At 40.3% G+C, this 13,158-nt stretch overlaps 1 protein-coding gene across 5 annotated transcripts in view; it reads right to left on the reverse strand.

Moving 5' to 3' along the window:
• Window positions 1-13,158, reverse strand: part of LOC131243271 (protein RAE1-like) — a 47,357-nt gene that overhangs the window by 2,811 nt on the left and 31,388 nt on the right. For 3 of the 5 annotated variants that reach the window (XM_058242491.1, XM_058242493.1, XM_058242490.1), the window contains 2 exons: window positions 9,048-9,119; window positions 7,297-7,377 (listed from right to left, as the gene is read on the reverse strand). In XM_058242491.1, the coding sequence (XP_058098474.1) occupies window positions 7,297-7,377; window positions 9,048-9,119 (153 nt within the window). The remainder of the gene's footprint in view (window positions 1-7,296; window positions 7,378-9,047; window positions 9,120-13,158) is intronic. The other 2 variants (XM_058242494.1, XM_058242492.1) reach the window with 1 other exon arrangement.

Genomic DNA, 13,158 nt, shown 5'->3' on the forward strand with positions numbered 1-13,158 from the left:
TGGAGAACCCTCTCAGCTCTCAAAACCCTTGCCCTTAGAGACAAAACACTTGTATATCAAGCCCTAATTGCAATTAGGCTTAAATATCCCAATTTGCACAAAACTGCAAAATAGAACCAGGGTCCATCAGTTAGACCGACTCCAACTGACAGTGATTGTTGGTCTATGCTTCCGTCTTCAATCCGAGAAAACAATCACTTTGTAGGTCGGACCGACAGAACCATGTTGAACCTCTCTGACTGAGCAGAATGCAAGGCACTCGCACAACAATCTCCACCTTTACTTACATTCTGCCAAGCCACCCTGAAGATCTCCTATACAAGCCTCTAACTTGAGCATAGACCGCTCCCTGCATCCTCCAGCTAGAACGCGGCTCCATCCGTACCCTTGTACAATGGTGCCCAAGGAGTGCTTGAACTTTTCTGTGATCACTAGCTCCATCAACATGTCTGCGGCATTCTCGTCCATGTGAATCTTCTGAAACTGATTCTCTTTTGAAGTAATGAGTTCTCGTATCTTGTGGAACCTTACGTCGATATGTTTGGTTCTCGCATGATACACCTGATTCAATGCTAGATGCATAGCACTCTGACTATTGCAGTACAACTGAATCGCCTCATACTTCAACCCGAGTTCTCCTATCAGTCCCTTCAACCATAATGCCTCTTCAAAAGCCTCTATTCCAACCATATATTCCGCCTCAGTTATAGACAACGCTATAGCAGACTGTAGCGTAGATCTCCAACATATCAGTGCGCCTGCTAATGTGAAAACATATCTCATAGTGGACTTCATGTTGTCCAGATATCCTACATAATCCGCAACCACATAAACTACAACTCCACCTGAAGTTCCATACCCCCCGAACATGATTCATTGTGCCCTTGAGATACCTGAGAATCTACTTAACAACATTCCAATGCTCCATTCCTAAATTTATCATATATCTATTGGCCACACTAACTGCCTATGAGATATCCGACCTTGTGCAAACCATCGCATACATGAGACTTCCCACTGCACTTGCGTATGGCACCCATGACATATCTGAAATCTCCTCTTCTGTGCTTGGACACGACCTGGCTAACTTAGAAGTGACCTGCTAAAGGCGTGCCAACTAGCGTAGCACCTTCTGCACGTATCCCCTCTAACACAGACACAACTTTCTAGGCTCTCTGTTTCTGTGAATCTCTATGCCTAGGATCTTCTTTACAACGTCCGGATCCTTCATGTCAAATTCCTTGCTTAACAAAGACCATTGTAGTAAATAGCGCCTGAAGTGTAGCATTGTCGTAGCGCTACGTAGCGTACCCAAATAGTGCAAATCCCCTGTAGCGTACATTACAGGGGTCATAGCGCGTGCTACAGCTACGTAGCGTGTAGAGTAGGTAATGTACACTACGTAGCATGATTTGTTGTTTTTTTTTTTTTTTCAAGTTTTATGTATATAAAATGGTGTAAAACTCATATTATAAGAAAATCTTATAATGTAAAATTGAAACCAAATTTGCTTTATTTTTTTTAACTAAAAACAATAGTGATTTCTATATTAAAACATGTGTCAAACTCACAACATAAAGATAACATAAAAACTTAAATTAAAAGAAAAGAGTTCGAAAGAGGGTTTTCAAAAACCCCTTTCAAACCCTAGCCTCTGACGCAACTACTCATTCGCTTCTTCAAATCTATCAATCCAAAGGCCATTAAAGGAGATTTTTGGCCGATCATTAGAGCCTAAAAGATAGCCTATTTTCTGTATTTTGAAGAACATTGGAGCTTAAACGAATGAGAAATCATATTTCCCCCTTTCTGCATCCATACGGCTACGAAGTAGCAAATTTCAGATTTTTGATTGATTAAATCTCTTCTTCAACCTGCAAGAGATATGTTCTTGCCCCTTAACGGGTTCCTTTTCATTTAGAATGAATATTTATTAGTTATTTTGGTTCTTTTTCATTTTTTTTCTTTTCAAAATTCCAGTTATCATGCGATATTTGTAGGATAAGGTTGGTATGCATATTTTTCATTTTCTTTTCCTTTTTGAGGTGGTGGTAGGCATTGTTTTCTATGGTGTAGTCCACGTGGGGCCCAATGTAGGTTATGCGTGGGTGTGGATATGCATTGTTTTCTTTGATGTGGCACACGTGGGGCCCACTGAGGTTTACATATGGGTGGATGTGCATTGTTTTCTATGGTGTGGCCCAAGTGGTTTGCTTAGAAAGTTGTTGATGTGATATTTATTTGATTTGACTTATAAATGTGGATTAGCTTTTGATAAACGATAATTAATAGCTTCCTTGAACATGCCTATACTTGAAAAAATTAAAGTCTTTTTGTATTTTTCCTTACTATTTATCATATTTTTCTATTTTAAATTAAAAAATAAAAGTATCATGTAGCTTACGCTACATGCTATAGAGGGTTGAACGCTACGCCACATGCTACCGCTATTTAAAACGCCGACAATGACTTAAACAAGGGTATCTCCTTCTTGTCCTTCGCAACAATCAACACGTTTCTAAACACCCACTTGCACCCTCTAGCCCTATGACTTTTTGGAAGTTCCACCAACTCCCATGTCTAATTCATGTGTAAAGATTCTCTATGACTTTTTGAAAGTTCCACCAACTCCCATGTCTAATTCATGTGTAAAGATTCTATCTCCTCCACCATAGCTGACATCCGCTTTTCGCCATCCTTTCGACACTTTGCATCTTCAATGGTGGAGGGATCTCCACTACCTGTGAATAATGCGAAAGAAACCATGTCCTCGAACCCATATCGAACCAGGACTCTAATGGTTCTTCTCTCCCTATTCTTGGCTATACTTTCCTAGGTATCCTGCTAGTAGTTTCGGTCAGTTTCTTGCTCTTGCTGAATTTCATCTTTAGTAATCGGCTCAACTGACTCCACATGCACCAACAATCTCTCTACATCACCACGTGTTTCCGACTTCTCTATAACGTTCTTGTTGGTCTTCAACATTGATGCATCATAAAAGATGACATATCTACTAATTATCACCTTTTGAGAAACTATATCCCAAAGCTTCTTAACCCTTAACACATTTCTCGTGCCCGACAAAGATGCACTTTGTAGATTTGGGATCTAACTTCGCCTTTGTCCACTCTGCACGTGGACATATGTTGAACACCTGAAGATCCTCAATATTGAGTAATCAATGTCCTTGCCTGTCCAGACTTCCTCTGCAACCTTGGAGTCCAGCGTTGTAGATGGTGACTGATTCACAATATAGAATGCCATGTTTACCGCTTCCGCCCAGAAGCCTTTAGGCAGCCCTGCATGCAACCACATACATCTCGCCCTCTCCAATAGAGTTTTGTTCATCCTCTCTGCCATCCCGTTCTATTGTAGGGTCTCTGGAGTTGAGAAGTGTCTTGTGATGCCCTGTTCCTTGCAAAATTCCATGAGTTCCGCCTCTTTGTACTCTATACGTTATCTGGCCTAAGACACTTAACCTGTCTACCGGTTTGCTTTTTTACTTCCGTCTTTCATTCCTTGAACTTGGCAAACACCTCATACTTGTGCTTTAAGAAGTAGACACAAACCTTCCTCGAGTAATCGTCTATAAAGCTCATGAAGTATCGTGCTCCTCCCTTAGAGGGTACTGTCACAGGGCCCCCAAACATCGAAATATATGTAATCGAGCACTCCGTTGTTAGTATGTGTAGCAGTCTTGAACCTTACCCTGCACTGCTTCCCATAGATGCAATGCTCGCAGAAATCCACCTCGCACGCCCTAACTCCCTTCAATAGTTTCTGTTTATGGAGTTATATCATGCCCCTCTCGTTCATATGCTCTAACCGCATATGCCACAGATTTGTATTATATGTGCCAGATTTTGCATGTGAGGTGGTAGCAGCCTCACCTATAACTGTGTTCCCAACTAACTTGTACAGATTTCCTGTCTTATGTCCTTCATTAACACCATTGCACCTCTGGTGACCTTGATTACACCGCCAGATGCGGTGAATGTGCACCCATTCATATCTAGAACTCCCAAAGATATCAAGTTCTTCTTTAGGTCTGGGACATGCCTGACATCACCTAGAGTCCGTATGAATCCATCAAGCATCCTTACCTTGATGGTCCCTATTCCGATGGCCTTACATGTTGTGTCATTCCCCATCAAAACACTTCCACCATCACAGGACTTGTAGGAATTAAACCAAGTTTTATCCGAGCACATGATACGAACATCCTGTATCGAGTATCCAAGTATCTAAAAGATGACTTGTACTTGAGGAGACCAAGAGAAGATCTCCTTCTGAGCTCTCTTCTGCTATGTTAGCCAATTCACCTATGTTCCTTTTACCTTTGCTTTTTAGATCATCCTTCCGTTTTTGGTAGTCTCTTGAAGTGCCCCTTCATGCTACAATAGAAGCATCCGTCATTAGCCTTTGATTTCGATCTAGAATTTTTCTTTCTATCAGACTGAGATCGTTCCACGGATCTCCCACGTCCCTGACCCCCTTTCGCAACTAACCATTCCACCTGAGAGTCCTTATCGCTTAGACTTCTTCCTCATCTCGTTAGAAACAAGAGATGCGGTGATTTCTTCCAGCTTCATTGTATTCTTCTCATACAGTAGAATAGTAATGAGATAGTTGTATGATGTGGGAAGCAATGCTAAAAGTAGCACTATTTTATATTCATCCTCAATCGTCACTCCGAGCCTTAACAACCCGCTACATACCTTCGTAAACGAGTTCATATGCTTTACAAGATTGGATCCTTCCATCTGTAGCCCGAAAAGTTGTTTCTTCACAAACTTGATAGTGAGGGACTTCGCCATGTATAGGTCTTCTAGTTTCATCCACATCTCCAGGGGTGATTCCTCATCTAGAATGTTGTACATGACTTCATCCGATAGACACAGAGAGATGGTGCTCATAGCCTTCCCCCCCGAATTCGCTCTAGTCATCATCCGACATCTTCTCCGATTTAGTCTCCAACAACACCTTGCTCAACCCTTGTGATACTATAATATCTTTAACCTTCTGCTGCCACAAACTGAAATTGTTCTTCCCATCGAAATTTTAAATATCGAATTTCGGCTCTGACATCTTCGATGAATTCCAGAACGTCCTTAAACCTGACACTTTGATAGCACTTTGTTGTGATAAACCGAGCTCGGCTCTGATACAACTTTGTTGTAATCCCGAAACCCAACAAACCAGGATCAACCCTAGGTATTAGAACTCGGATCTAATACTGACATCTATCTGTGCGCGAACCCTCTCACCTCGCAAAACCCTTGCCTTTAGAGAGAGCACTCCTATTTCAAAGCCATAATCGCAATTAGGCTTAAATACCCAGATTTGCGTAAAACCGCAAAACAGAACCGGAGTACGTCCGTCGAACCGACCCCACTGTCGGTCGAACAGGCTCCAACCGACAACACAACTCTGCTCCAATCTTTAATTCGAGAAAACAATCACTCTATAGGTTAGACACTCAATCGGTCCGACCGACAGAACCCTATTGAACCTCTCTGACTGAGCAGAATGTAAGGCACTCGCACAACACATGTTTACTTGATATCAAATTGTTCATCTAATGTGACCCATTGTATACATCATCATCATCATCATACATGTCACCAAAAAAAATGCAAGCTGGTCTAGTAGTTTGTTGGGCCTCAAGTTTCAAGACAATGGATGTTATAAAAGGACTAGCGGTCCACATTTAACTTGCAAGTGTGGACCACATGATGATCGGACTCAACATAACTTTTGGGCCACAATACACACACTATGAGGCTAGACATATCTATCAAGGTGAAGTGTTTGGAGGTTAGATGAGGGAAGAAAGAGGAGAAGAACATTTTCAGTCTTCGATCAGGAAGGCTATTTCAATAAGCCACAAATTCCAAGTGTGCAGACACAAGGGGGCACAGATGCTTATGTGACACCCATGCAGGATCTAGGATGCTCATCAGATGATTCCCCTCGGTGGAAGTCCTATCTTAAAAATCAGACCAATCCACTCATTAGGTGAGTGACATTGCATTAGATCAAGACGATTGGTTAGCATTTTTCTAACTGTCAATTACTTTATTCATGTGATTAATCAACTGGGAGGATTTTTTGGCCTATGGAACATTCGTTATGTGTAGCACCTATGAGTGATCACATCTTTTACACGTGCCACATTGCCACGTGCAGGGCATTTTGTTTCACTCTTGCAGATGGGGCAATGCATGATAGCATTCCTCATGCTTCAAACAACTAAACAGAGGAATGTGGGGAAAAAAATATGGAAACAACCATTTAATGAAGCAGCAAAGCATGCTTTCTGATCATGGGGGGCTATTTCCCTAGGAATATCTGGTGTTTTAGCCCCCAAAAAAAAAAAAAAAGACAATGCATTTCAAGATTGAAGTCATGGGTTCAAGTGATCATTTTGTGTGTTTCAAAAAATATAAAATATAAAAAACTGAAAAAAAGGCAAAAAACATTGTTTCTGCTCCAACTAAAAATGTATGGGACTGCAACAAGGTGTTTTGTACCCATTACGATACGCCTATAAAGGCTGATTTGTATTGGTAACGGCCATGACTGTTATGCAATATGGGAGTGAAACGGGGCAGTTGGTTTTTTGAGACCATATCAACCATTACAGTGGCTGTAAAGGCCGTTACGGGGCATAACAACCATTACCCCCATAACAGTCAAAAAAACCACCACTTTTTTCTATTTAAATCCATTTTTCTCCCCATTTTTCACTTTTTCTCATTCCAAAAACTCTCTTATATCATTTTACAACAGATCTCGATCACTCTTACTATAGTTTTTAAGATTAAAACATAGATTGAGGAAATTTGAGCAAATAGAAGCTCTGAGGGCATTTTTTTCAAAATTTTGAAAAGGTCGTATTTATGCCTCTCTTTTTTTCCCTGATATCTAGTTCTAATGTTTGATTGTGATGTGTAAACATTATAGACATATAATTATGTTCACTAATTCACTAGACAGCCTGATACAACACTCACATTAAAGAGCAGAACGTTACACTACCATAAACATGTTCAGAACAAAAAATGAATACATATTTGGAATATTTACATTATTATGGATTTTCTAGATATTTTTTTCAAAACTTTTCGAGCAAAAGAAACTTTTCAACCGTTATGGGGATCGTAATGGTAACACTAGTAACCGTTATGGCCACCGTTACCGATACGGAATACCGACTGCAATCACCATCTTTCACCAATATTTCTCAATCTCAAGAAATACATGACCAGATAAATCAGAACTTATGTAACAAACCTGTGGTGTATGGAGGAATATGTATGTCTTTGCTGCTGCTGGATTGTGATTTTCCGCTCCCTTGCTCCAGTCATAACAAACCTGTGTAATTTCATTGAAACAAATCTCAAGACCAAACATCTTCAACTGTTCAACAAGAGAAAAGACATCCTAGGTCTCATGTTCTATGTAATATATGAACAGGCAGAGAAATACAGTAATGACCTGTTGATTCATCATCAGTATCATTATCATATCAACCTAATTGGGGCACCTGCTGATTTCCTTTTTTTTTTAAATGGTGCCAGTTGACTCACAACTAAAAATAATAATTACTTGAGGCATCAATAAATTCACCAGCACTGTATCGGAAAGGTAGAGGAGAAGGCGAGTTAGCATGATACTTGCTTTACTGTACCAAGTATGGTGGCATGAATATTGTTCAAGCACGGCGTAATGCAAGAAGCCAAGAGCTAGACAGGTAGTAAATGTATGCTGAAGTTCCAAGTTTTAGACAACAAACTACATACAAAATATGTTAACTAAAGAAAGAACTAAACTAAAAAAAAAAGTGTGTGCACACGTGTACACATGTGAACCAAGGATGTTGACCTTTGCATGCCCTGTTTTGGATGATTACAAACTAAATCAATTATAAAAGGAAACTAAATGTTTTTACACGGGCTGGTCGTTTGGCCCTTCTGTGTTTTAGCTAGTTGCTGTCTGGTTCCCTCGTACTCTATTTGTATTCTGCCTGTTTTCTGGGTGCTTTTTATCTCCTAGCCTAAGGCTAGTTTGGTGCTTGGTCATGGTTATATCCTTTTCACTTTTTCCTTTATGCCACGTTTGAAAACCATGGATTCTATGCAAACAGCAGCATGCTGTCCTTTGATGTGATGATTTGTGTTGTTTGGATAGCAAAGAAAACGGTGGATTCTACCAAACAATCATTACATTTTTCCATATTGGATTCTTGGCACAAGAAACTAGGTGAGTATTGTGAGAGTAACATTAGATTTCCACTTGCTACCCAAACTAAAACTCAAAATTGGAATCCATGTTTCAAATGGTTCTCATTGAAATCATCACTGGACAATTATTATTGTTGCCTTTCTTTTACCTTGAAATCCACGTGGATAAACATGCCCTTAAATAAAGTTGGTCTACCATTTAAAAAAATAAAGATTGATGAACTGATAACTTCCAACAAAATGACAATGATATGTGTAAAAATTGCCATTAAACAGTGGTGATATATGGAATTTGAGATGCAAGGTCACAAGGTGTGAAAATTCCAAGCAAAGTAGCATAAGCTAGCCAGCTGGCATAAATTTATTACAAAAAGAAAGAAGAGAGAGAGAGAGAGAGAGAGAGAGAGAGAGAGAGAGAGAGAGAGAGAGAGAGAGAGAGAGAGAGAACTTGCATCACTAGGTAACCACATAAACAAATAGGAAGTTTACACTAAGGGGTCATTCAGGAGGAGTCCCGAAGGGATTACAAATCATGGGGATTCATGGGGTAATCAATCTTGTAATTGTTGCTATGAGCCTGACAGATCTATTGTTTGGTTGTCATCCTAGACTGGGAATTACAAATCCTGGAAGTTGTAAATTTGTTTTTTAGTTGACAGAGAGGAATACCAAGAAGAGAATAGCAGCCATAAAAAATCAATCACAAACAACCGAACCAGATAAATAGAGAAATCTTCATCTCGTATCTAAAAAGACCCAAAATCCATGCCTGGAGTTGCACAACATGAGAATACTACATACCGCATATGCAAATATTGAACCATCATTGTTGAAAGCGCTGCAAGGAATAGGTTGACTGCATCTAGACATAGCCTTGAAACATAAGACGATATTGTGTTAGTGAAATCAATATTTCTCATCAAAACAAAGAAATACAATACAAGTAAATGAAACCACAACAAATGCAAGCAAATTATTGTGTGTGTGTGTGTGTAACCAAGAATAGCAAGGGGCCAAGATTGACACCTGGTAACTTTTCAGAGGGGGGGGAGAGACTAAAGGTTAGGCATTGGAAACAACATTATCAAAGAATTGCAAGTTAGGAATGTATACATGCCTCCTGAAAGATGTGAAAGAGAGGAATGAAAGGATCCTCAGCAAAGGATATAACACGGTACAGTCAGATTTTTGGTTTTTACAAGTGACAACCATCATTCATTACTCGAGACGATTGTGCGCCAACATGGATGGACCACATCCTAAAATCTCTCAGATTGGAAGATCCCACCAACCAAACTCGTCTCCTTATCTGGATGAATATGGACCGCTGCAGTATTACTTTATGACCATCTATTTGCAGGTATTAAATTGTAGGGTTAGAATTGTCCTGTTGTGTAGATTTTTAAAACATGTCCATCCACGGTGGGGCCTCAAAGACCATTGGACTGGATCACTGAACTGTGGACCACACTTGTACAGTTTGAAAACCCCATTATATTGTGCGTGTCCTTGGACCAATGGTAGTATAAGTCCCCAACATATTATTATTATTATTATTATTTTTTTTTTTTGAAGCGGTGGTCTACAGGAAAATTCACCAACTAAAATATAAAACAGAATATAATCTAGCACCTGAAGTCCTCAGGTCTAAATCCATGGAGCGTGAATGAACCCGTTAATCTTCCTAACGCGTTTAAAGAATCACCTTGAGGATCACTTGCAGCTCGTTCCATAATGCAGCAAGCTTCGACTCAATTGCATCCCAATGGAGGCAACAACTATACCTAGAACGTGCATTTTGCAGGCAAGAAATTATCCAAAGAAAAGGGGGGGAAAACAAGCAAGAACATCACATGTAGGGTGTTAATTAGAGTGAGAAGCAGCAGCAAGAAGAAGCTTCCAGCCAAGAAATAATGAGAATGTAGAAAGAAGGAAATGGTTGTAAGTGTTGGGGGCAACTGTGATGCGGACATCAGTGGTGCATCCTTTAGTGTGTACCAGAGGAGGAGGCGTCGCTGACAGAGTACCAGAGCGGATGAATTGATGCGGATGGACGCCAGGTCCATCAGACCCATTTTCTGATGCGCTACGAGTGCAGGAATGGCATGACCGCACCCTGACTGCAGGCCCATAGGGTAGATTTCACAACCCGTCGCACGAGTGTTTATTTTTAGGCATTTTTTTGTTATTTCCCTTATTTTCAAGGGGTTTAGTGCATTTTTTTATTTTTTCGTCTTTTGTTATTTTCCTTGTTTTCAAGAACTTTAGTGCACTTTTACTTTTTCCCTGACTTATATATACATTGTGAAAAACCTTATTCTATTCATTGAATGAATGAGAATTCGTATGCTTTCTTCCTCTTTTACCAAAGAGATTAGGGTTTCAGGATTGGCCTTTAGGTGTTGAGGATTCCACCCTGGTTTTAGCTTTTCCTTCTTCCTAGATCTTCGAAGTGCAGGAAAAGAATCATCCGTCTTCTTTTATTTGATGCCCTAGAATCCATACTTTCTTTCATCTTGAACACATCTCTTCTTCATCTCTTTCATTCATCTCTGGATATTCATTTTTGGTTTGAATGGAAAAGAGGGTAGCTAATTAGGAGAATTGGATCCAAGCTTGACTGTGGACTGGTTCATGCTAGATCAGGGATATCCCCATATCCCTAGGTCCTCCCTTTTTATTGTTTACGTGATCATGCTAAGGGGCATGATCCTGATGGAATGATTTCATCTTTGTGTTGAGATTTGCTAAATCAACGTGATTGATAACAGTTAGTTGATTATATATGCTTAATCAACGTGATTCATTTTATTATTTGAATCTCTTTGACCTGATTATATATGCATCTATGGTTAGGCCATCACATGTCCCTGCATCAAACTGACCATCATTTGTGACTTGAATAACTTAGACCCTGATTGAGTCAGAGTAGGCACACTCTCCCAATATCTAGACTCCGATCTAGACAAGAAGAGGAGTGGTGGAGGATTTGTGTTCTAATAAGCTTTGGTACCACAAAACAAATGGGATCTATCCTACAATTTCTTCGAATAAATAAATAAAGGGTCCTGACCAACAAAACAATGTGACAGGATTGCGATGACACATTCAAAATCATCACCCTGATAAGGAATTGTTCTAGTGGCCATGTTTTTCAATTTCCAACCTGTTGTTTATAGATGGAAATTGATCCTCATTGTGAAAATGATTCAATGTCTAAAGAAACCAAGATGAGACCTTTGCTAGGAAATAACAAGGATTCGCAAAGTCTTCCTTCCACGTTTGCGGTTAAAGCATGGTGTGGTACACGGTACTCATGACGTTTCCAACATAAAGAAAAGATCAAATGATGGTTTGGGAGTCCAATCCACTATATTAGAAAAACTCCCAACTGACAATACAACTTTTTGAGGTAATGAAATTTTATTGAAACGCCGCCAAAGCGGATAAAGAATACAACCCCCACAAAAAATTAGAAAAGAACACCGCCCATAGCGGCCTTTACATAAGCCACCCAACTATACACCAAACATTTAACTTTAGAGATAACCTCACCTATACCCACATCCTTGTTGTTAAAATAACGCATGTTCCAAGCTCCCCATAAGACCCAACAAATCGCAATTAGGAGCAATCTCCAAATCGCTTTCCTTGATTTAGTACCTCCTCTGTCGTGCCACGCCCAAATTAAATCTCTAACCGACTTTGGCATTGACCAAGCCACTTGCAACCCGTTTGAGAAATGATTTCAAACTTGGTGGGCAAAAGAGCAATGGATAAAGAGATCATCAACCGACTCCCCATTCTCCATACACAAAAGGCATATGTTAGGGAGCACAAGAAATATCCTCTGCAGATTGTCTACCGTGAGAATTCTTCCCCGACCAAGAAGACACTCAAAAGCCGCCACCCTAGGGGGAGCTCCATGGAACCAAAAGTGAAACAGGTGAGGTCGTCCTGTCGGAGAAGGGGCCTTTGCAATTAGCTCAAAAAAGGACTTCACCGAGAACTTCCTCGACCGATGCCTGGACCAATACATGTGATCGTCAACATGGACCCTAGGCCGAACATTGTTCAGATGGTTCAAAAGCTTAGCCACCTCGTCAGTTTCGCCTTCAAGAAAGTCCCTACAGCATTGCGAAGACCAGATGATCGATCCCTCAACTAGGGAAAAGCACTCAGCCACCATAACAAATCTATCTGAGGCAAGGTGGGCAATCCTCCAGAATAGAATCTGAAGAGCTTAGTTGCCACACCAAGGATCGATCCAAAACCGAGTACGATTAACTCTACCCAGCCTGAAGGAGATTCCACGCCTAGTAAAATGCTCCGTTTGCGCTATCACTTTCCAAACTATTGATGCTCTATAAAGAGAAGTGTTCCTCACGAAGCACCCGCCCTCTTACGTACTATACTTACCTGCCATTACCTCTCTCCACAGCCTCCCTTCCACTCCCAAAGCACCATATCCATTTCCCAAGCAATGCTGTGTTCAAAGCATCCAACAACAAACTGGCTTACAAACCTCATCCCACTTAAGAAGATGGAACTTTTTTTTATCGCTAGCACCAAACCAAAGGAAATTCCTCAATTTATCCAGCCAGTCCAACACTGCTTTAGGGCATTTAAATAAAGATAAGAAGTAGACTAGCATATTGCAAAAAGCCGACTTCAACATAGTCAACCAACTCGATTCTTTCAATTACCTTATTCCACAAATGCCTTGTTGGTTTCTCTATGCACAAAGGAAGCCCCAAATATGAGGAAGGAAAATCACCAATCTTGTAACCAAAAATAAAAGCATATCGGTTTAACTCTTCCCCTTCAAAGTGCACTTCAAGCATTTCGGATTTCGTCACGTTAATCTTCAAACCTGAAGCTACCTCAAAACACACCAGGATTTTCCAAAGGT

This window comes from Magnolia sinica, chromosome 4, assembly GCF_029962835.1.
Source record: "Magnolia sinica isolate HGM2019 chromosome 4, MsV1, whole genome shotgun sequence".
NCBI lineage: Eukaryota > Viridiplantae > Streptophyta > Magnoliopsida > Magnoliales > Magnoliaceae > Magnolia > Magnolia sinica.